Raw genomic sequence first — 20397 nt, forward strand, 5'->3', positions numbered from 1 at the left:
ACCTTATTGATTTTTTTTTGTTACATAATGACATGTCTTGCAGAATTACAGAGGAGCCGTCCCATGTGACCTTCATCACCCAGGCGTCTGTGTCCAACCTGCCCTCGAACCCCAGCGCCCTGCCGGATATCCAGACCACATGACCTATCCCTGCAGTGTTAATCGGTCTGAGAAATGTGCTGGTCCAAATGAAGTGTCTCTAGAATTATGTGGATGGTTATGTGAAAAATGTTTCTATGGTATTTTCTCATTGTCATCAATTCAAAGCTTACTTGAACTTAGATAGACAGGGTACAAACAGGAGACAGAGACAGATGGACGATAAAGGGTTCAATTTAAACTGATGGCTTTTTATTCAAACGCAACCTGTTCAGGTCTAAATTAAGTACATGAATAACTGCACCACAGCAAGTGTGCATAAAACACATCTCAAATATTCAGATGCACTGAATGTATTGTAATGACCCTGGGTCCCACTTCTGACACCAATGTAATGAACAGGCAGGGAGCAGGTCTCGAACCCTCGACCTTCAAGCCCGAAGTCCGGCGCGCTATCGACTGTGCCGCAAAAGCATGCTCAAGCGGCAGAGTCGATTTCCGCGCTTATAAACCCAGGGTCGTTACAGTATGATTAATAGTGGCATCACATTTGGCAGCAACACATTCATCAACATCATAATGGTGGTGAGGCAGTATATTTTGAACACAGATGTTGCATACATAGAAAAGATATGCGAGTGCTTTACACTGTTTTAACTGCTCCACAGTTATTTGCATTGTTTCCAAAATCGTAACATAGATACCCAGACACATAATTAGTAGAAACGTTCATATAACAAAGGAACTGTCATTCAATGATGAAGCCAAACTATTGATCCACAGTGAGTGAATGAATCTTGAGATACCATTGAAAAAATAAAATCACATCTTGTGTACAAATTCTACATTAAGGCTTGTAAAATGACTATGGGTAATTATCAACTCATGGCGACAGGACTGCACAGTAGTTTTAAAATGTAGCTTCACAAAAGACATGGGGATGTGGGAACGTTCTTTCTCCGGACCCTTTAGCGTCCCATGGTTGGCATGGAAACTGCAGGAGTTTTCACGGTTGAGTCTTCGGCCTTCCATTGTGAAGTAACAGTTTTGATCTGTGTGTAAAACTGGATGCCCTTTAGAAAGCAGAGAAGACATCTATAATAGGATGCTCTGTAACTATGGCATCATGACCGTATTACATAACAGAAATTAAGCTGAAAATTTGGACTCAAGACAATTGGCTTTGATCAGCCATCACTAGTTAAGAGGACTGAGTGTTTTACATCGTTAGTCAGCCACATAAACTCACTGTGTAGAGGCCTCAACCTTCATGTGGACTTTACCCAGCAGTATAACCCCTTATTAGGACCAGTCATACTAACTACTGTATGTCTTCAAACACCTTGTTACCTTATGTCAACTGATACTCACTTGTTTGCCGTAGAAGTTGGTGTCTCCTCTGAAGGAGCCTCGTGAGCCAGTGAAGGAGAACATGGGCAGAGGAACAGGGATGGGAACATTCACCCCAATCTACAAAACACAAACTTCCATTACCGCATTGGAAACAAATACCCCTTCAGAGCAACTGAATGAGTAACTCTGGGAGAAGAAGGTGTACTAAATGCTAGTTCGAAGAACAAACAATGCATGAAAAATGAGTCACAACAAACCGAAAACCATTGCTTGTGTTCACAGTGTTGAAAGCATTGCATGCAAGTGGGACAGAAGAACTAAACAAAACATTTTGTTTTTGAGGCCACTTTTGTTTGTTTTTAAGTCCACTGGAAACTCATGGTTGGTTGAGAATGTTTGAAAATGCAAGAGTAATTTTGGACACGGGAGTCAAGCCTTTTGGCTGAGGGATGGAAAAAACAGCAAACACAGGGCATAGCGGAGGCACGCAGACAAGGTAAAGTATTCACACCCTCTTGACTTTATCCACATTTTGATGTGTTACAGCCTGAATTTAAAATGGATTAAACTGAGATATGTGTCACTGGCCTACACACAATACCCAAAGAGGTATTGTGTGAGGAAAGAAACCACTCAGGGATTTCACCATGAGTCCAATGGTGACTTTAAAACAGTTACAGAGTTTAATGGCTGTGATAGGAGAAAACAGGATGGATCAACAACAAAGTAGTTACTTCACAATAGCCTGTACAGAATAAAAAATATTCCAAAACATGCTGTTTACAATGAGGCACTAGAGTAATACTGCAAAAAATGTGGCAAATAAATTAACTTTATACAGTGGTAAGTATTTGATCCCCTGCTGATTTTGTACGTTTGCCCACTTACAAAGAAATGATCAGTCTATAATTTTAATAGTAGGATTATTTGAACAGTGAGAGACAGAATAACAACAACAACAAAAAACAGAAAAACGCATGTCAAAAATGTTATAAAATGATTTGCATTTTATTGAGGGAAATAAGTATTTGACCCCTCTGCAAAACATGACTTAGTACTTGGTGGCAAAACCCTTGTTGGCAATCACAGAGGTCAGACTTTTCTTGTAGTTGGCCACCAGGTTTGCACACATCTCAGGAGGGATTTTGTCCCACTCCTCTTTGCAGATCTTCTCCAAGTCATTAAGGTTTCGAGGCTGACGTTTGGCAACTCGAACTTTCAGCTCCCTCCACAGATTTTCTATGGGATTAAGGTCTGGAGACTGGCTAGGCCACTCCAGGAACTTAATGTGCTTCTTCTTGAGCCACTCCTTTATTGCCTTGGTCGTGTGTTTTGGGTCATTGTCATGCTGGAATACCCATCCACGACCCATTTTCAATGCCCTGGCTGAGGGAAGGTACATGGCCCCGTCCATCGTCCCTTTGATGCGGTGAAGTTGTCCTGTCCCCTTAGCAGAAACCCCCCCCCAAAGCATAATGTTTCCACCTCCATGTTTGACGGTGGAGATGGTGTTCTTGGGGTCATAGGCAGCATTCCTCCTCCTCTAAACACAGCGAGTTGAGTTGATGTCAAAGAGCTCCATTTTGGTCTCATCTGACCACAACACTTTCACCAGTTGTCCTCTGAGTCATTCAGATGTTCATTGGCAGACTTCAGACGGACCTGTATATGTATTCTTGAGCAGGGGGACCTTGCGGGCGCTGCAGGAGTCCTTCACGGCGTAATGTGTTACCAATTGTTTTCATGGTGACTATGGTCCCAGCTGCCTTGAGATCATTGACAAGATCCTCCCATGTAGTTCTGGGCTGATTCCTCACCGTTCTCATGATCATTGCAACTCCACGAGGTGAGATCTTGCATGGAGCCCCAGGCCGAGGGATATTGACAGTTCTTTTGTGTTTCTTCCATTTGCGAATAATCGCACCAAATGTTGTCACCTTCTCACCAAGCTGCTTGGCGATGGTCTTGTAGCCCATTCCAGCCTTGTGTAGGTCTACAATCTTGTCCCTGACATCCTTGGAGAGCTCTTTGGTCTTGGCCATGGTGGAGAGTTTGGAATCTGATTGATTGCTTCTGTGGACAGGTGTCTTTTTTACAGGTAACAAGCTCCCTTTAAGAGTGTGCTCCTAATCTCAGCTCGTTACCTGAATAAAAGACACCTGGGATCCAGAAATCTTTCTGATATAGAGGGGGTCAAATACTTATTTCCCTCATTAAAATGCAAATCAATTTATAACATTTTTGACATGCGTTTTTCTGGATATTTTTGTTGTTATTCTGTCTCTCACTGTTCAAATAAACCTACCATTAAAATTATAGACTGATCCTTTCTTTGTCAGTGCGCAAACTTACAAAATCAGCAGGGGATCAAATACTTTTTCCCCCCACTGTAGGTCGTCATTGTAAATAAGAATTTGTTCTTAACTGACTTGCCTAGTTAAAAAAAGTTCAATAAAAAATAAAATAAATGTATGTCCTGAATACAAAACGTTATGTTAGGGGCAAAGCCAACACATCACTGTGTACCACTCTTCATATTTTCAAGCATGGTGGCTGCATCATGTTATGGGTATGCTTGTCATCGGCAAGGACTAGGGAGTTTTTTAGGACACAAATAAATGGAACAGAGCATAGCACAGGCAGAAACCTAGAGGAAAACCTGGTTCCAACAGGCACTGGGAGACAAATGCACCTTTCAGCAGGACAATAACCTAAAATACAAGGTCAAATACACACTGGAGTTGCTTACTAAGATGACATTGAATGTTCCGGAGTGGCCTAGTTACAGTTTTGACCTAAATTGACTTATAAATCTATGGCAAGACTTGAAAATGACTGTCTATCAATGATCAACAACCAACTTGACAGAGCTTGAAGAATTTTTAAATAATGTGCAAAGATTGTGCAATCCAGGTGTGCAAAGCTGTTAGAGACTTACCCAGAATTGCTGCCAAAGGTGATTCTAACAAGTATTGACTCGGGGGTGTAAATACTTATGTAAATGAGATATTTCTGTATTTAATTTAATACATTTGCAAACATTTCTAAAAACATGTTTTCACATTGTCATTATGGGGTATTGTTTGTAAACAGGTGAATTTTAAAAACATTTTGAATTCAGGCTGTAACAACAAAATTTGGAATACGTCAATGGATATGAAAACTTTCTGAAGGCATTGTATTTAAGCTTTAAACATTTAACAGGTCCAAAGGAATCCCTTTTGAGTTTAATTTAAGATTTCCCCTTCTGTAATCCTACTAGTAAAATGTATTTCTATGTCCCCCTGTTTTGATAAAAAAGGCACATATTTGCTATTTGCTATTTAAAGTCCACATGGGGCGGGGTGGTGAAGGGAAGAGGGGGTCAGAAGTGTTCGGTTTAGAGCAGAAGCAAATAAGGCTATACTTGCCATGGAAAATAATGGTTGTTGAGTGCATGTTTTAGAATAGAGCTGCAATGTCCTCCTTGTTTAAGGTATAGACATGGTAGAGGGTATGAATGCCTCCATTCTCCCAGGAAAAAGGGACACACACATTGGTCCACAGACACTCACCTGGCCTACATCCACCTTGTGAGTGTATTTGCGTGCTGTGGCTCCGTTGGTGGTGAAGATAGCTGTGCCGTTGCCATAAGGGTTATTGTTAACAAGGCTGATGGCGTCATCCAAGGATTCAGCCTCCAGTACAACCAGAACAGGCCCAAAGATCTCCTCAGTATAGCACTTCATCTGGGGCTAGGAGACAAAAAGGAAATTACATAATTTCAGGATATGGTCAGAAAATAAGATCAGCATACTTTTTGGAAGTACAACCAGAAGATTTTTCCATTTGCATGAACACACTTACTGTGACATTGCCAATGATGGTGGGCCCCACAAAGTTGCCATTCTCATAGCCCTGGACTTTGACGTTCCTGCCGTCGAGCAGCAGCTGAGCTCCCTCATCCACCCCACTCTGAATCAGTCTGTTGACCCTTTCCTTGGCCTGAGGGGAGATCAGGGGCCCCACGTCCACACCTGCCTGGTCCCCTGAGAGGGTTCCCGAAAAACAACCTGCATTGAGAATTCTCCCTCACAGCCACACACACAAACACACATGTACACACAAATACCCCTTCACCCGCAGACACACACAACTGAAAAGCCCAGCCATGGCGAGGGGCCCCCAAAGGCACTCCCTCTAAAATGGCTGTTTAGGTGTTTCCTGTGCAGCCACACAAATTAGTGTTTATGACTGCAAATAAGGGGAATCATTCATTCTTCTCCTCCCCATCAACTTCCCTTCTCAAAGACTTGATGCTGTGAGCTACTCTTAAGCTTTGGCCGTAAATGTTGCCGCAAATTTGCAGCATGAGTGACTCAACAAGCCCTCTCCCAGTTCAGCCCCATCTGAAGTTATGGTACAGCAAGAGGCGAGAGGTGTGGTTAGGGCTCGTGGGTGGCCTCAAGAGAATGAGCAGAGGGCTGGGTGAGAGGTTGCGATACCTGCATTAACTCGCAGAGCTTTTGCACGTTCCACCAGTTCAGGCAGCCAGCTGCGGGCCTCGCCCACAAGGATGGCCGTGGAGAGGGCCATGCAGCGCTGCCCTGCTGCCCCGAAAGCTGCACCCACCAGCTGGTTCAGAGTGGTCTCCTTATTTGCATCAGGCATCACCACACCATGGTTCTTTGCTCCCTACAGCAGAGCATAAGGGTGGGAATCGTTTAGCCTTCTGTCCCTTGATCCGAATACCCATGATCTGAATACCAGGGAAAAGTGATCCAATTCACATTACGTCTCGATCAAACTGACAACTTCATTGCGTTTTGGTACACCAAAGTACATTCATTTCCAATGGAACGCTGCATTGCAGAGGCAGTTGCAGTGAGTTCTGTGTGGTGCATACGTTGGATATATCCAACGTATGCATCAAATTGTATGCATAGACATGACAGAAATAGTAGCAAAAGGTGAATGTTTTTTTGTTGCACACATATCCAGTTAAAATGTTGGATTACATAATGGAAAAAGTTTGACTGCAAAATGTATTATGCAGCATTGATGCAACGACGCTGTCGGTCTGATCGAGGCTTTACACCATGCCTTCAATGTAGTTGCATGCAAATTAGATCAGAGATGGTCTCGAAAGTTCATCCTCTTAAAGAACTTTAGTGAACAAACAATAAAAGTACAATATTGTAAGTGCTTTATATTACGTCAATGCACTTAATTTGTAGATCATTATTGTGGGTATGTGTCAAATAAGATAAATGACACATTTCCACTCAATATTTTCCACAAAGTGTCTGGGCTCTCTGGATCTGAATCCCTGTTTCATCTGTACAGCTAATCAGCCAATGTAGAAAAGAGAAGCAAAGAGGATAAAGTTCAACAATAGTTTTTAAGCCAACACCGCCACCCTCTGTTCATTAATGGCACAAACTCACCATGTTGGACTGTACTCTCTTGCCATTTTTAGATCCCCTCTCATAGATGTACTCTCCGGCTTGGTTAGAGCCCACAAAGCTGATAGCCTTGATGGCCGGATGATCACAGATGAAGTTGACAGCTGGGAAAGATCAGGGCAGGGATTCATTTAGCATACAGCACTGACAGGCCAGCCATAATCTCTCCATTATCTCATTACACTGTAAATGAATGTGAATCATAGCATAGAGACACAATGATAATTTAGTTACTCACATCACCAATGTCTCCAGATATAGCTTAGAGATCAGCAGGTGATGGGACATTTAGCATTTATCTTACCGTCGTGCTGGCCATGGATGATGTTCAGGGTCCCGTCTGGCATCCCAGCATCCTGCAGCATCTTGGCCAACAGCATGGTGCAGGCTGGCACCCGCTCTGAGGGCTTCAGCAGGTAGGTGTTGCCACACACCATGCCCATGGGGAACATCCACAGAGGAATCATGGCGGGGAAGTTGAAGGGGGCGATGCCGGCACACACCCCGATGGGCAGGCGGTAGGTGTAGGTGTCCATGTCTTTTGTGATGGAGGGCAGAGTCTCCCCCAGCATCAGGGAGGTGATGCTGCATGTGTGCTCCACCACCTCTGGAGAGGAGACAGTAGGTGTCATTCAGGTACAGAGAACACTGGGTCAGTCACAGAATGTGTGTGACTATCCCTCATATGGAGACAGTCACATAAGTGACAGACCAAAGAGCTCTTTATACTAGTGACCTAGACACTGAAATAATGCTCTGATTAACCATTTCCTTGGCTGCAACAAGTATTAACAGAGGCTAATAAAGCCTCTCTAAATATTGCCCTTTGGAAAAGCCAGTGCACGTGAGACTTACGCAATCCTCTGAACACATCCCCCTCTGCATCTGCCAGGGTCTTGCCCTGCTCCAGAGTAATGCTCCTGGCAAGCTCTTTCTGGAACACAAGACATACACACCATGAGCTAACACACACTTCAAATCAGTTTAATTTAAAATGAGTAACTCAAGCTAAGCAAAAGCTGCTGTAAACAAATAGTATTTTGTATTTATCTGTATTTGTATTTATTATGGATACCCATCCCCTACTCTTCCTGGGGTCCAGCAAAATTAAGGCAGTTATACAATTTTAAAAACATTACAATACATTCATAACAGATTTCACAATACACTAAGTGCGTGGCCTCAGTCCCCTACTCCACTACCACATATCTACAACACAAAATCCATGTGGATATATAGTGCGTATGTTATCGTGTGTGTGTATGCATGTGTCTGCGCCTATGTTTGTGTTGCTTAACAGTCCTCACTGTTAAATAAAGTGTTGTTTTATCTGTTATTTAAATCTGATTCCATTGCTTACATCAGTTACCTGATGTGGAATAGAGTTCCGTGTAGTCATGGCTCTATGTAGTACTGTGCGCCTCCCATAGTCTGTTCTGGACTTGAGGACTGTGAAGAGATCTCTGGTGGCATGTCTTGTGGGGTATGCATGGGGTGTCTGAGCTGTGTGCTAGTCATTTAAACAGACAGCTCTGTGCTTTCAACATGTTAATACCTGTTACAAATACAAGTAGTGATGAAGTCAATCTCTCCTCCACTTTGAGCCAGGAGAGATTGACATGCATATTATTAATGTTTGCTCTACGAGTACATCCAAGGACCAGCCGTGCTGCCCTGTTCTGTGCCTATTGCAATTTTGTGGGACCTGACCACACAACTGAACAGTAGTCCAGTTGTGACAAAACTAGAGTCTGTAGGACCTGCCTTGTTGATAGTGTTGTTAAGGCAGAGTAGCACTTTATTATGGACGGACTTCTCCCCATCTTAGCTACTTTTTTGTGGTTGTACTTTTCACCCCTTTTTCTCCCCAATTGGTAGTTACAGTCTTGTCCCATCGCTGTAACTCCCGTACGAACCCGGGAGAGGCCATGCATCCTCCAAAACATGACCCTGCCAATCCGCACTGCTTCTTGACATACTACTTGACCCGGAAGCCAGCCACACCAATGTTTTAGAGAAAACACTGTTCAGCTGGCAACTGAAGGCAGCGTGCATGCGCCCAGCCGTCACAAGGAGTCAATGGAGCGCGATGGGACAAGGACATCCCAGCCGGGCAAACCTTCCCCTTACCCGAACGGTGCTGGGCCAATTGTGCGCTGCCTCATGGGTCTCCTGGACGCGGCAAGCTGCGACACAGCCCGGGATCAAACCCGGATCTGTACTGACGCCTCTAGCACTGCGATGCAGTGCTTTAGATTGCTGTGCCACTCGGGAGGCCCCGTATCAATATGAGTTGACTATGACTGTTTAAATCCAGGGTTACTCCAAGCAGTTTAGTCACCTCAACTTGCTCAATTTTCACATTATTTATTACAAGATTTAGTTGATGTCTAGGGTTTAGTGAATGATTTGCTCAATTTCCACATTATTTATTACATGATTTAGCTAAGGTTTAGGGTTTAGTGAATGATTTGTCCCAAATATAATGCTTTTAGTTTTTGAAATATTTAGGACTAACTTATTCCTTGCCACCCATTCTGAAACTAACTGCAGCTCTTCGTTAAGTGTTGCAGTCATTTCAGTCGCTGTAGTAGATGACATGTATAGTGTTGAGTCATCCTTATATATAGACACACTGGCTTTACTTAAAGACACACTGGCTTTACTTGACATATCGTTTGTAAAGATTGAAAAAAGTTAAGGGCCTAGTCAGCTGCCCTGGGGAATTCCTGATTCTACCTGGATTATGTTGGAGAAGCTTCCATTAAAGAACATCCTCGGTGTTCTGTTAGACAGGTAACTCTTTATCCACAATATAGCAGGGGATGTAAAGCCATAACACATACGTTTTTCCAGCAGCAGACTATGATCGATAATGTCAAAAGCCACACTGAAGTCTAACAAAACAGGCCCCAATCTTTTCATTATCAATTTCCCTCAGCCTATCATCAGTCATTTGTGTAAGTGCTGTGCTTGTTGAATGTCCTTCCCTATAAGTATGCTGAAAGTCTGTTGTCAATTTGTTTACTTTAAAATAGCATTGTATCTGGTCAAACACAATTCTTTCCTAAACTTTACTAAGGGTTGGTAACCGACTGATTGGTCGGCTATATGAGCCAGTAAAGGGGGCTTTACTATTCTTAGGTAGTGGAATGACTTTCGCTTCCCTCCAGACCTGAGGGCACACACTTTCTAGCAGGCTTAAATTGAAGATATGGCAAATAGGAGTGGCAATATCGTCCGCTATTATCCTCAGTAATTTTCCATCCAAGTTGTCAGACCCCGGTGGCTTGTCATTGTTGATAGACAACAATAATGTTTTCACCTCTTCCACACTCACATTACGGAATTCAAAATGACAATGCCTTTCTTTCATAATTTGGTCAGATATACTTGGATGTGTAGTGTCATCGTCTGTTGCTGGCATGTCATCCCTAAGATTGTTAATCTTGCCAATAAAAAAATCATTAAAGTAGTTGGCAATATCAGTTGGTTTTGTGATGAATGAGCCATCTGATTCAATGAATGATGGAGCTGAGTTTGCCTTTATTTCCCAAAATTTCATTTAAGGTGCTCCAAAGCTTTTTACTATGATTCTTTATGTCATTTATCTTTGTTTCATAGTTTAGGTTTTTCTTATTTTTATTCAGTTTAGTCACATGATTGCTCAATTTGCAGTACGTTTGCCAATTGGTTGTGCAGCCAGACTTACTTGCCATTCCTTTTGCCTCATCGCTCTCAACCATACCATTTTTCAATTCCTCATCAATCCAAGGGGATTTAACAGTTTTTACAGTCATTTTCTTAATGGGTGCATGCTTCATGCTTATTAGTAACTGGGATAAGCAATTTCATAAATGTATCACATTCAAAGTCTGTTTGCTCCTCATTACACACCACAGACCAACAAATATTCTTTACAACATAGGAATAGTATGGAGGCATTGTGGTGTTTCTTCTTTCTTATCACCTAAGGAACTAGTATCTATCATGCCTAAAAGTGTGCCATTGAGATTAGGGTTCATATTAATCAAATCCATGCTGAATTTGTATGGTACAAAATAATAAAATTATAGGGCATACAGAGGTGGTCTTTGAACCCCAAAACATGACAGAAAAGCAATGTGCATGACGTTAAACGTGCGAATTATGAGATTTGACCTTTGCTTCTAGCGGTATTGTACCATATGTACAACAAGTTCTTGTCCCTGCTACAGACTTACAATGTTGTCCTTGATAAGCTGCTGATAGCGCAGAAAGATCTGTTGGCGTGCCAAGATGGAGGTTTCAGACCAGGAGTGGTAGGACTGTGAGCAGGAGTCCACAGCAGCCAGCATCTCTTCCTGTGTAGCCTTGGGGACGCGGGCTATCACCTCGTTGGTGGCCTGTAACAGTCAGAGGGAAGAACACATTAGTGGGTGAACTGTAACCTGATTATAAAAAACATATTTGATTGGTATGAACTGTGCTCAGCTTGAGCAGATAACTTCAACACATTATGATCTGACACACTGACAAAACCATCAGATAGGGCCATTTCATCAAGAATATTGCAATTTCTTTGACTCTTGAGAGAGCATTAATCTCATTCTAAATCCCTATGATATGAGTAAACTGAAAGCAAAGGAAGGCCGAAGGAGCAAAGTGCCAGCTAACTGACCTTTGAACTTTCATGCAAAAGCATTCTTGAGAATTATAACAACTTGAGATAGATCTCAAGAAAACAGCACACCAATTTATTGCACACCTACAGTACCAGTCAAAAGTTCACACACCTACTCATTCAAGGGTTTTTCTTTATTTTTACTATGTTCTACATTGTAGAATAACACATATGGAATCAAGAAAGTGTTAAATCATGTAGTAATCAAGAAAGTGTTTTATTTGAGACTCTTCAAAGTAGCCACCCTTTGCCTTGATGACAGCTTTGCACACTCTTGGCATTCTCTCAACCAGCTTCATGAGGTAGTCACCTGGAATGCATTTCAATTAACAGGTGTGCCTTGTTTAAAGTTAATTTGAGTAATTTATTTCCTTCTTAATGCGTTTGAGCCAATCAGTTGTGTTGTGAAAAGGTAGGGGTGGTATACAGAAGATAGCCCTATTTGCTAAAATAACAAGTCCCCATTATGGCAAGTACAGCTCAAATAAGCAAAGAGAAATGACAGTCCATCATTACTTTAAGACATGAAGGTCAGTCAATCTGGACAATTTCAAGAACTTTTAAAGTTTCTTCAAGTGTAGTCGCAAAAACCATCAAGCGCTATGATGAAACTGGCTCTCAGTACAGGAAAGGAAGACCCAAAGTTACCTCTGCTGCAGAGGATAAGTTCATTAGAGTTAACTGCACCTCAGATTGCAGCCCAAATAAATATATCACAGAGTTCAAGTAACAGACACATCTCAACATCAACTATTAAGAGACTTCATGAATCAGGCATTCATGGTCGAATTGCTGCAAATAAATCACTACCAAAGGACACCAATAATAAGAAGAGACTTGCTTGGTCCAAGAAACACGAGCAATGGACATTAGACCGGTGGAAATCTGTCCTTTGGTCTGATGAGTTAAAACGTGAGATTTTTGGTTCCAACCGCTGTGTCTTTGTGAGATGCAGAGTAGGTGAATGGATGATCTCCACATGTGTGGTTCCCACCATGAAGCATGGAGGAGGAGGTGTGTGTAACGGCCGTTGCAGGGAGTAGACCAAGGCGCAGCTTGGTTAGTGCTCATCATGAAAATTTATTGAAATGAACACTGAATCAAAAACCAAAGTGCAACAGCTAAACAGTTCTGTCAGGTAAGAATACTAAACAGAAATAAACCACCCACAAAACCCAAAGGAAAACAGGCTACCTAAGTATGGCTCCCAATCAGCGACAACGATGTGCAGCTGTCCCTGATTGAGAGCCATACCAGGCCAAAACAAAGAAATACAAAACATAGAAAAAAGGACATAGAATGCCCACCCTAGTCACACCCTGGCCTAACCAAAATAGAGAATAAAACCCTCTCTGTGGCCAGGGAGTGACAGTGTGATGGTGTGGGGGTGCTTTGCTGGTGACACTGTCTGTGATTTATTTCGAATTCAAGGCACACTTAACCAGCATGCCTCCCACAGCATTCTGCAGTGATACGCCATCCCATCTGGTTTGCGCTTAGTGGGACTATCATTTGTTTTTCAACAGGACAATGACCCAACACACCTCCAGGCTGTGTAAGGGCTGTCTGACCAAGAAGGAGAGTGATGGAGTGCTGCATTAGATGACCTGGCATCCACAATCCCCTGACCTCAACCCAATTGAGATGGTTTGGGATGAGTTGGACTGCAGAGTGAAGGAAAAGCAGCCAACAAGTGTTCAGCATGTGGGAACTCCTTCAAGACTGTTGGAAAAGCATTCCTCATGAAGCTGGTTGAGAGAATGCCAAGAGTGTGCAAAGCTGTCATCAAGGCAAAGGGTGGCTACTTTGAAGAATATAAAATATAAAATATATTTTGATTTGTTTAACACTTTTTTGGTTACTACATGATTCTATATGTGTTATTTCATAGTTTTGATGTCTTCACTATTGTTCTACAATGTAGATATAGTAAAATAGTCAAAATAAAGAAAAACCTTTGACTGGTACTGTATATGTATACTCCTAAAAGTCTAGCTCTTTTTCTTTTACATAATAGTAATGGACCTATAACCTTGGCATTGCTGAAAATGTGGACAATTTTGTGCAGAAACTGGATAAACTGGTCAAAACTCAGGTAACTGATTAACCAGCTAAGTAGACCTTAATCTAGCAGTGCATGCCCATCCAATGTGTTGTTTGTGCATTATTCTGTGCATCAACTAATAAAATACAATGGGTAATACAATTTAGCAGACTATATTTGAGCTCTTTAAGGCCTAGTTACTTACCGGATTGTGAATATCTAACCATTCTGAAGTCTTGGATTCAACGAACTTCCCATCAATAAACAACTTTGTGGTGGGCTGCGGGGAGGCATTTTTAACATGTTCAATTTCTATAAGAAATACAGATGTGTGTGACAGTTAATCCTCTAGTGGTAATCTGTTTGTAGTCATATACAACCACCATAATTCAACTATATTATTAAACTGTTATTACTAACCACTGAGGAGGAGTAACACATGTGCCTGACCTGAAGAGGTACCTGCTGAGAGGAAGCAAGTGGTTAGCTGTAAAGAATAACTAATCCATGAGTTCATGCATTTATTGTGAATAGTATCATATCAAATGTCAGCTCTATAGCATTAGAAGCAAAGGCCTACTACCTACTTCCAGGCCTTCTGTTAGGACGGAAGATTAATGTACAACTATGGCAATCCCAAATATCATTGAAGTGCAACTGGGCTGTGAAGGTGTACCTGGGGATCAATTTTACAGTGATTGTTGTAGGGATTACTAAAAGCCCAAAATGTATCAATTAAACAATGTAGCTGGAGAGCACACATGGGAGTCATAGAGCTGCACAAAGCTTAACAGGCAGCTGCATATGATAAGCACATACTTTTTGCCCATACAAAGAGCAGGAGTCTAAGAAGGAATGGTTCCTTAAACTTAGTGACCTGGAGAATAGTTGAGAACAAGACAAGAGCCAAGCCATATGGCATCTATTACTTTGTAAACAATGTGAAACATTTTGAACACAGGAGGTTGGTGGCACTTTAATTGGGTAGGTCAGGGTTGTGGTAATGGCTGGAACAGAATCGGTGGAATGGTATCAAATACATCAAACACATGGTTTCCATTCCGACTATTATTATGAGCTGTCCTCCCCTCAGCAGCCTCCTGTGCTTTCGAAAGCTGTTAGTGTCTTCATTAACTCTTGGGTAAAGCATTATAACATGAGTTCTTACCCCTTTCTTCAACAGTGATCTCATTACAGTCGTTGCCATGATGAAAATGTGTGTATTGCTTGATTTATCCCAAAAGAATGTCCCAAACCCCCTTCCAGGACCGTGGCCAGGAGACGCACTTTAAACTTACTCCCTCACCTACATGGATTTAAAAGAAGGAAGGGTCTAGAAATATCTGGTCAGTTATTGGCTTAAAATAAGACCGCCCACAAAAATATACATCTTATTGGCTGAAACTACAACGATATTAGCCAATCTCTATGTAAAATTTAAGACAAACCGCCTTTATTAGGAAACACGATCTCAACGCAAGTATTTCATTGGATACAACGCGGATCAGTCTTTTTGACAACTCAACTGGTTCATTTACGTAATGTCTGTCACAGAGTTTATCACCAAATTGTATAATATAGCTACATTGTTACAATGAGTTGGCGCTACATTTATGAAACACGGTGGAATTTATAATACGCGTAATGCAGGGAACGATTGCCAGTTTGTATCATTGCGCATAGGCAAAATCGCATAACTGCCAGCCGTGATCGAAGAATCAGAGTGGATTCTGTGACATGTCATTGTCAAAGTAGTTTATTTGCACAACAGTAATAGTTTATTGTCTCTAGCCTACTTACAACCTGCAATGCGGCTCTCACTCGCATGCCTCACAAAGGTATGCCTATTCTACCAATTCTTGCTTGCAAGTAGACACGTGTGCGATACTAAAATGTGGAAATATTTGCAGAAAGATACTGGGAGAGTGCTTAGTCATAGACCAAAAAAAACAAGGAGGAGGGGTATTTGGGAAAGCATTCTATTGGTTGCTAGAAACTGAGATTTTTTTTTTATTAGCATTAGGAACTTGTAATCGTTGAACGCCAGATCTGTCTGAATACTATGGCAACTCAAACAAAGGTGAATCAATGAGCAAAGTTCAGTAAGATATGATAAAATTGTATTGTTATCACGTCAACTGATTTATTTTTCTCCCCTTTAGCCCATTCTTCATGGATATTTCAGGAGTTCATGTTCTTGGAGGGTTCGAATTGGTAAGTTCCTATGTAGTCTTCTACGTCTCTCCCTACTTTACAGCATTAGAAAATTGTCTGACTTTGACCCTGGAAAGAAATAACCTACTTTGCTTCTTCCAGCTCTTGCTCTGAAAGGTATTGAATTTGACCAAGTCCCAGTCAATCTTATCAAAGATGGGGGTCAGCAGGTAACTTCCTCATACATCATGCTTTTTCATCAGGTAGAGGTAATTAACCTCTATAATGGTATATCAGATATAATGTCCTCACACTGTACCTATTGTATATTTCAGCTTACAGACCAATACAAGGCGTTAAACCCTATGCAACAAGTGCCTGCTGTCCAAATTGATGGCATCACCCTGTCACAGTCGGTGAGTCCAATAATGTTATTGGTTTGTCACTGTTAACAGTTATGTACTTTTTGAGTTACTGATAAAAGTCAAAATTACCTCAAATCTAGCTCCATATTCCCAAAATATAACATTGACTACTGACAATAATGATAAGACCTATCCATTCACACTCAGCTGGCAGTGATCCAGTACATTGAGGAGACCAGACCAGGACCCAGGCTTCTCCCTGCAGACCCAAAGAAGCGTGCCCAGGTGCGCATGATCTCTGACCTCATCGCCTCCGGGATCCAGCCTGTGCAGGTGAGGGAATTACAGCACAAAGAATGTGGGTAAATGAGAGAAAAGAATGCAACAAATTGAAAGCACACCAGTCCACTGCAGATCTCTGACCTTGTTTGCAAAACAAACTAGGTTTACTGTATGGAAGGAAAGAAAAATCAAATGGCAGAACCTCAGACATGCTGATATCATGGTTGAATGACCATTGCAACAATTATGATGGTGATGACTGTAGAGGTACTCAGTCATGTCTGATCATTTTGTATTTCAGAATTTGTACGTGCTACAGAAGATTGGAGCAGAGAAGTTGCAGTGGGCGCAGCATTTCATCCAAAGAGGTTTTGAAGGTGGCTAGAATAGCCTTACATTCAACATGCCACTATAGCTCATCTCCAGACAGCCATTACAGGCCTGACTCCATGCCACTGTGTGTTTCTCCTCAGCCTTGGAGCCCATTCTGAAAGAGACGGCTAGCAAGTACTGCGTAGGGGACGAGGTGAGGGGACACTCGTTCATCACATAAAAACACAGTGGCAGTGTTAAGCTAAGTATCTCAAGTTAGGTTTTTTTATTTTCACACGCACAAGTAAAGTGAAATGCCTTTCTTGCTTGCTCATTCCCAACAATGCAGTAATCAATATCAGTAGTACAAAAAAAATAGAACAAAAACACACGAGAAATAGAAATAAGAACACAAGAAAGTTAGCTATATACAGGGTCAGTGCCAAAACCATATTTACAATGTGCAGGGATACTGGAGTGATAGGCTTAGATTTGTATAGGAGTAAGGTGACAAAGCATCATGGATATGATAAACAAGAGTAGCAGCAGCATACAGTGCCTTCAGAAAGTATTCATACCTCCTTGACTTATTCCACATTTTGTTGTTACAGCCTGAATTCAAAATGGATTAAGTAGATATTTTTCTCACCCATGTACACACAATACCCAGTAATGACAATTAAAATGTTTAGACATTTTAGTAAATTTATTGAAAATTAAGTACAGATATATCTAATTTACTTAAGTCAATACATGTTATAATCACTTTTGTCAGCGTTTACAGCTGTGAGTCTTTCTGGTTAAGTCTAAGAGCTTTGCGAACCTGGATTGTACAATATTTGTCCATTTATTTTTTTTATTCTTCAAGCTTTGTAAAGTTGGTTCTTGATCATTGCTAGATAGCCATTTTCAAGTCTTGCCGTAGATGTTCAAGCCAATTTAAGTCAAAACTGTAACTAGGCAACTCGGGAACATTCAATGTCATCTTAGTAAGCAACTCCAGTGTATATATGGCCTTGTGTTTTAGGTTATTGTCCTGCTGAAAGGTGAATTTGTCTGTTGGAAAGCAGACTGAACCAGGTTTTCCTCAGGGATTTTGCCTGTGTTTAACTCTATTCTGTTTTTCTTATCCTAAAAAACTCCCTTGTCCTTGCCGGTGACAAGCATACCCATAACATGATGCAGCCAACACCATGGTTGAAATATGAATATGGGGTGTGTTGTTGTATTTGCCCCAAACATACCACTTTGTATTTAGTACATAAAGTTCATTACTTAGACTTTTTTTTTGCAGTTTTACTTTTAGTGCCTTATTGTAAACAGGATGCATGTTTTGGAATATTTTTATTCTGTACAGGCTTCCTTTTTACTTAGTATTGTGGAGTAACTAGAATGTTGTTGATCCATCCTCAGTTCTCCCATCACAGCCTTTCAAACTCTGTAACTGTTTTAAAATCACCAATGGCCTCATGGTGAAATCCCTGAGCGGTTTCCTTCCTCTCCAGCAACTGAGTTAGGAAACACACCTGTGTCTGTGTAGTGACTGGGTGTATTGATACACCATCCAAAGTGTAATTAATAACTTCACCATGCTCAAAGGGATATTCATTGTTTACTGCTGAACTTATTTATGCTTGCCATAACAAAGGGGTTGAATACTTATTGACTAGACATTTAATATTTTAATGAATTTCTAAAAATGTCTAAAAACATAATTCCACTTTAGATTATGGGGTATTGCGTGTAGGACAGTGACACAATCTCAATTGAATCCATTTTAAATTCAGACTAACAACAAAATGTGGAAAAAGTGAAGGGGTGTGAATACTTTCTGAAGGCACTGTATATGATGATTGAATGTATGTAAAGTCAGTATGGATGTGTGACGTTGTTCTACAGTAGACCTCACTTTAAGTTGAGGAATTCTTGATTGAACTAAATAATGTTTACCTTTTAGATCTCCATGGCAGACATCTGTCTCGTCCCTCAAGTCTATAATGCTGAACGGTAAGGCACCCTCCATCATTCAGTTAGAACTGGAACAGAACAACACCACAGCATGAGACACATTTTACACTGAACATACAACCCAAATGAAGAGACTTTTTACATTTGCCAAACAGGTTCAAAGTGGACGTTGATCAGTTCCCAACGATCAAAAGGCTAAACCAAACCTTAATGAAGGTAGACGCTTTCAAAGTGAGTCATCCATCTTGCCAACCAGACACACCTGCTGAATTATGTACATGAGAACCCCTCTGACATCTACAGGAGCCAGTAGTGCCATCATCATTGGATACTTCAATAAAATTCTTTGATATGAATCATTTGGTTTCAATCTCGTGACTTGAAATAAGACTAAAATAAAGAATGTTTGGGTTAAGACCATGTATTACTTGTATGATGAGAAGTTGAGTTTGAATATGTACATTGTAACCTCTGATACAGCACGTTCCCCCATCTTGACATATGCCCAACATGACACTGGAACATAGTGGATTTGTGAAGATAAATACAATAGAAAACATGAAAGTGCCCAATACCAGCCCACTGGTATACACATGAGGAAAGTGGAAATGGCTGTCTGCTCTTTGTTTAATAATTGGTTTAGTAAAATAGCTGAAGTTCAACTAATATCATGCAGCAGTTAATTAACCCATGCTTAAAAAACGTAAATTAAATAGAAAGTTCTTTGCTTTCAACACACATTGGTGAGAAAATATCTAGAACACAGGAGAGATGTTTGTTAGATCTGGTGCCTATACCATTTCTCAGATGGGGAGAATGCCACTTGAACATCAATATAAAAAAGTTAACAACCCATAATGTAATGTCAGACACCTGACAACAGTGTGATTAAAAAGGCATAACTTGCACCATAACTGACAATCAACATCCCCCTCCAGGAAAAGAGCAAATCAGGCTAGACTGCTGAAGACTTAATTACATCCAAGCCTAATGTAACAGAGCCATTACACAGAAGAGCAAATACAAAGGACTCAACAGTCCCTGTATGAGTTCTGCCCATGATACATTCACTCATATCATTCAGAATTTGTAAGCCAGACACAGGGATAAAAAGTCACATTTTCCCCCCTTATTCCCCATAAGGCTGTTATATTTTCTCCTTAAGGTCCAGTCTCTTATCTCCAGGTATCTCCACTGTGCACTTCACTGTGTCATTGAAGAAGATCCCGGCGCAGTCTGAGCCCCCAAACCCCAGCAGAGTGCTGTGGGTGTTGGTATGCTCGCCCTGCTTCTGTTTGACAGTGTCTGGAAGGACAGAACCTCCCAGGTTGATCATGCTGTGTCCGGCACGAGGCTTGGCGCAGTGCAGAGGGGATACCACTGAACTCCACATACTGGTGTCTGAAAATAACCTAAAACAGAGGATTTTTATTCAGAGAATTTGAAAATGAATGATGCTGGATTACCATTTTAACTTTCTTGAAAACAAGATAGGGCTGGTTGAGGGTGGACTCACCCACGTTGAAGATCTGGATGTCCTGCAAGACTCCAATAGCACTACAACCTCCACTGACCAGCATCCTGTTGCCTGATACTGGCAGTGATGCATGATATCTGATCACACAGACAAGATAGGGCAACGTTATCACAGTAAAAAGGCATTTCTACATCAATCCATACATCATTGTGTGGATTACAGTAATAAATATAAGA

At 41.3% G+C, this 20397-nt stretch overlaps 3 protein-coding genes across 7 annotated transcripts in view; 2 read left to right on the forward strand and 1 right to left on the reverse strand.

Moving 5' to 3' along the window:
• The window catches only part of LOC115172594 (basal body-orientation factor 1), a 37574-nt gene extending 37234 nt beyond the window's left edge, over window positions 1–340 (forward strand). For all 3 annotated transcript variants that reach the window (XM_029730175.1, XM_029730176.1, XM_029730178.1), the window contains one exon: window positions 44–340. In XM_029730175.1, the coding sequence (XP_029586035.1) occupies window positions 44–143 (100 nt within the window). In that variant the 3' untranslated portion in view covers window positions 144–340. The remainder of the gene's footprint in view (window positions 1–43) is intronic.
• Window positions 330–14916, reverse strand: LOC115172593 (methylmalonate-semialdehyde dehydrogenase [acylating], mitochondrial). Of its 2 annotated transcripts, none has more exons than XM_029730174.1 (12): window positions 14772–14916; window positions 14024–14065; window positions 13809–13883; window positions 11120–11281; window positions 7752–7830; window positions 7201–7503; window positions 6879–7000; window positions 5937–6126; window positions 5299–5480; window positions 5007–5186; window positions 1471–1569; window positions 330–1172 (listed from the first exon to the last, which is right to left on the reverse strand). In XM_029730174.1, exons 1-12 carry the CDS (start codon window positions 14808–14810, stop codon window positions 1068–1070), a joined length of 1578 nt encoding a protein of 525 aa, XP_029586034.1. In that variant the 5' UTR covers window positions 14811–14916; the 3' UTR covers window positions 330–1067. The 2 variants fall into 2 exon arrangements, with proteins under 2 accessions (XP_029586034.1, XP_029586033.1); XM_029730173.1 differs by having other exon boundaries at window positions 14024–14068.
• Window positions 14917–15148: 232 nt separating this feature from the next.
• On the forward strand, window positions 15149–19040 carry gstz1 (glutathione S-transferase zeta 1). 2 transcript variants are annotated; one of them, XM_029730181.1, is made up of 10 exons: window positions 15153–15441; window positions 15621–15683; window positions 15766–15817; window positions 15920–15987; window positions 16093–16173; window positions 16330–16455; window positions 16706–16781; window positions 16878–16930; window positions 18674–18723; window positions 18840–19040. In XM_029730181.1, the coding sequence occupies exons 2-10, from the start codon at window positions 15666–15668 to the stop codon at window positions 18964–18966; spliced, it is 651 nt and encodes a 216-aa protein (XP_029586041.1). In that variant the 5' UTR covers window positions 15153–15441; window positions 15621–15665; the 3' UTR covers window positions 18967–19040. The 2 variants fall into 2 exon arrangements, with proteins under 2 accessions (XP_029586040.1, XP_029586041.1); XM_029730180.1 differs by lacking the exon at window positions 15621–15683 and having other exon boundaries at window positions 15149–15441.
• Window positions 19041–20397: the final 1357 nt, after the last annotated feature.

Source organism: Salmo trutta, chromosome 33 (assembly GCF_901001165.1).
Source record: "Salmo trutta chromosome 33, fSalTru1.1, whole genome shotgun sequence".
NCBI classification, from domain to species: Eukaryota; Metazoa; Chordata; class Actinopteri; order Salmoniformes; family Salmonidae; genus Salmo; species Salmo trutta.

What these genes read in the sequence shown, in the direction of transcription:
- gstz1 (XM_029730180.1), top strand. Translation starts at nt 15,412, where the DNA reads ATGCGGCTCTCACTCGCATGCCTCACAAAG. An exon ending in CCGGGATCCAGCCTGTGCAG is followed by an intron (nt 16,456 to 16,705) that starts GTGAGGGAATTA and finishes TTTGTATTTCAG; the next exon opens with AATTTGTACGTGCTACAGAA. An exon ending in CAAGTCTATAATGCTGAACG is followed by an intron (nt 18,724 to 18,839) that starts GTAAGGCACCCT and finishes TTTGCCAAACAG; the next exon opens with GTTCAAAGTGGACGTTGATC.
- LOC115172593 (XM_029730173.1), bottom strand. Translation starts at nt 14,810, where the DNA reads ATGGCAACGACTGTAATGAGATCACTGTTGAAGAAAGGG. An exon ending in TGTGTTACTCCTCCTCAGTG is followed by an intron (nt 13,884 to 14,023) that starts GTTAGTAATAAC and finishes GCCTCCCCGCAG; the next exon opens with CCCACCACAAAGTTGTTTAT. An exon ending in AGCTTATCAAGGACAACATT is followed by an intron (nt 7,831 to 11,119) that starts GTAAGTCTGTAG and finishes CTTGTGTTCCAG; the next exon opens with AAAGAGCTTGCCAGGAGCAT.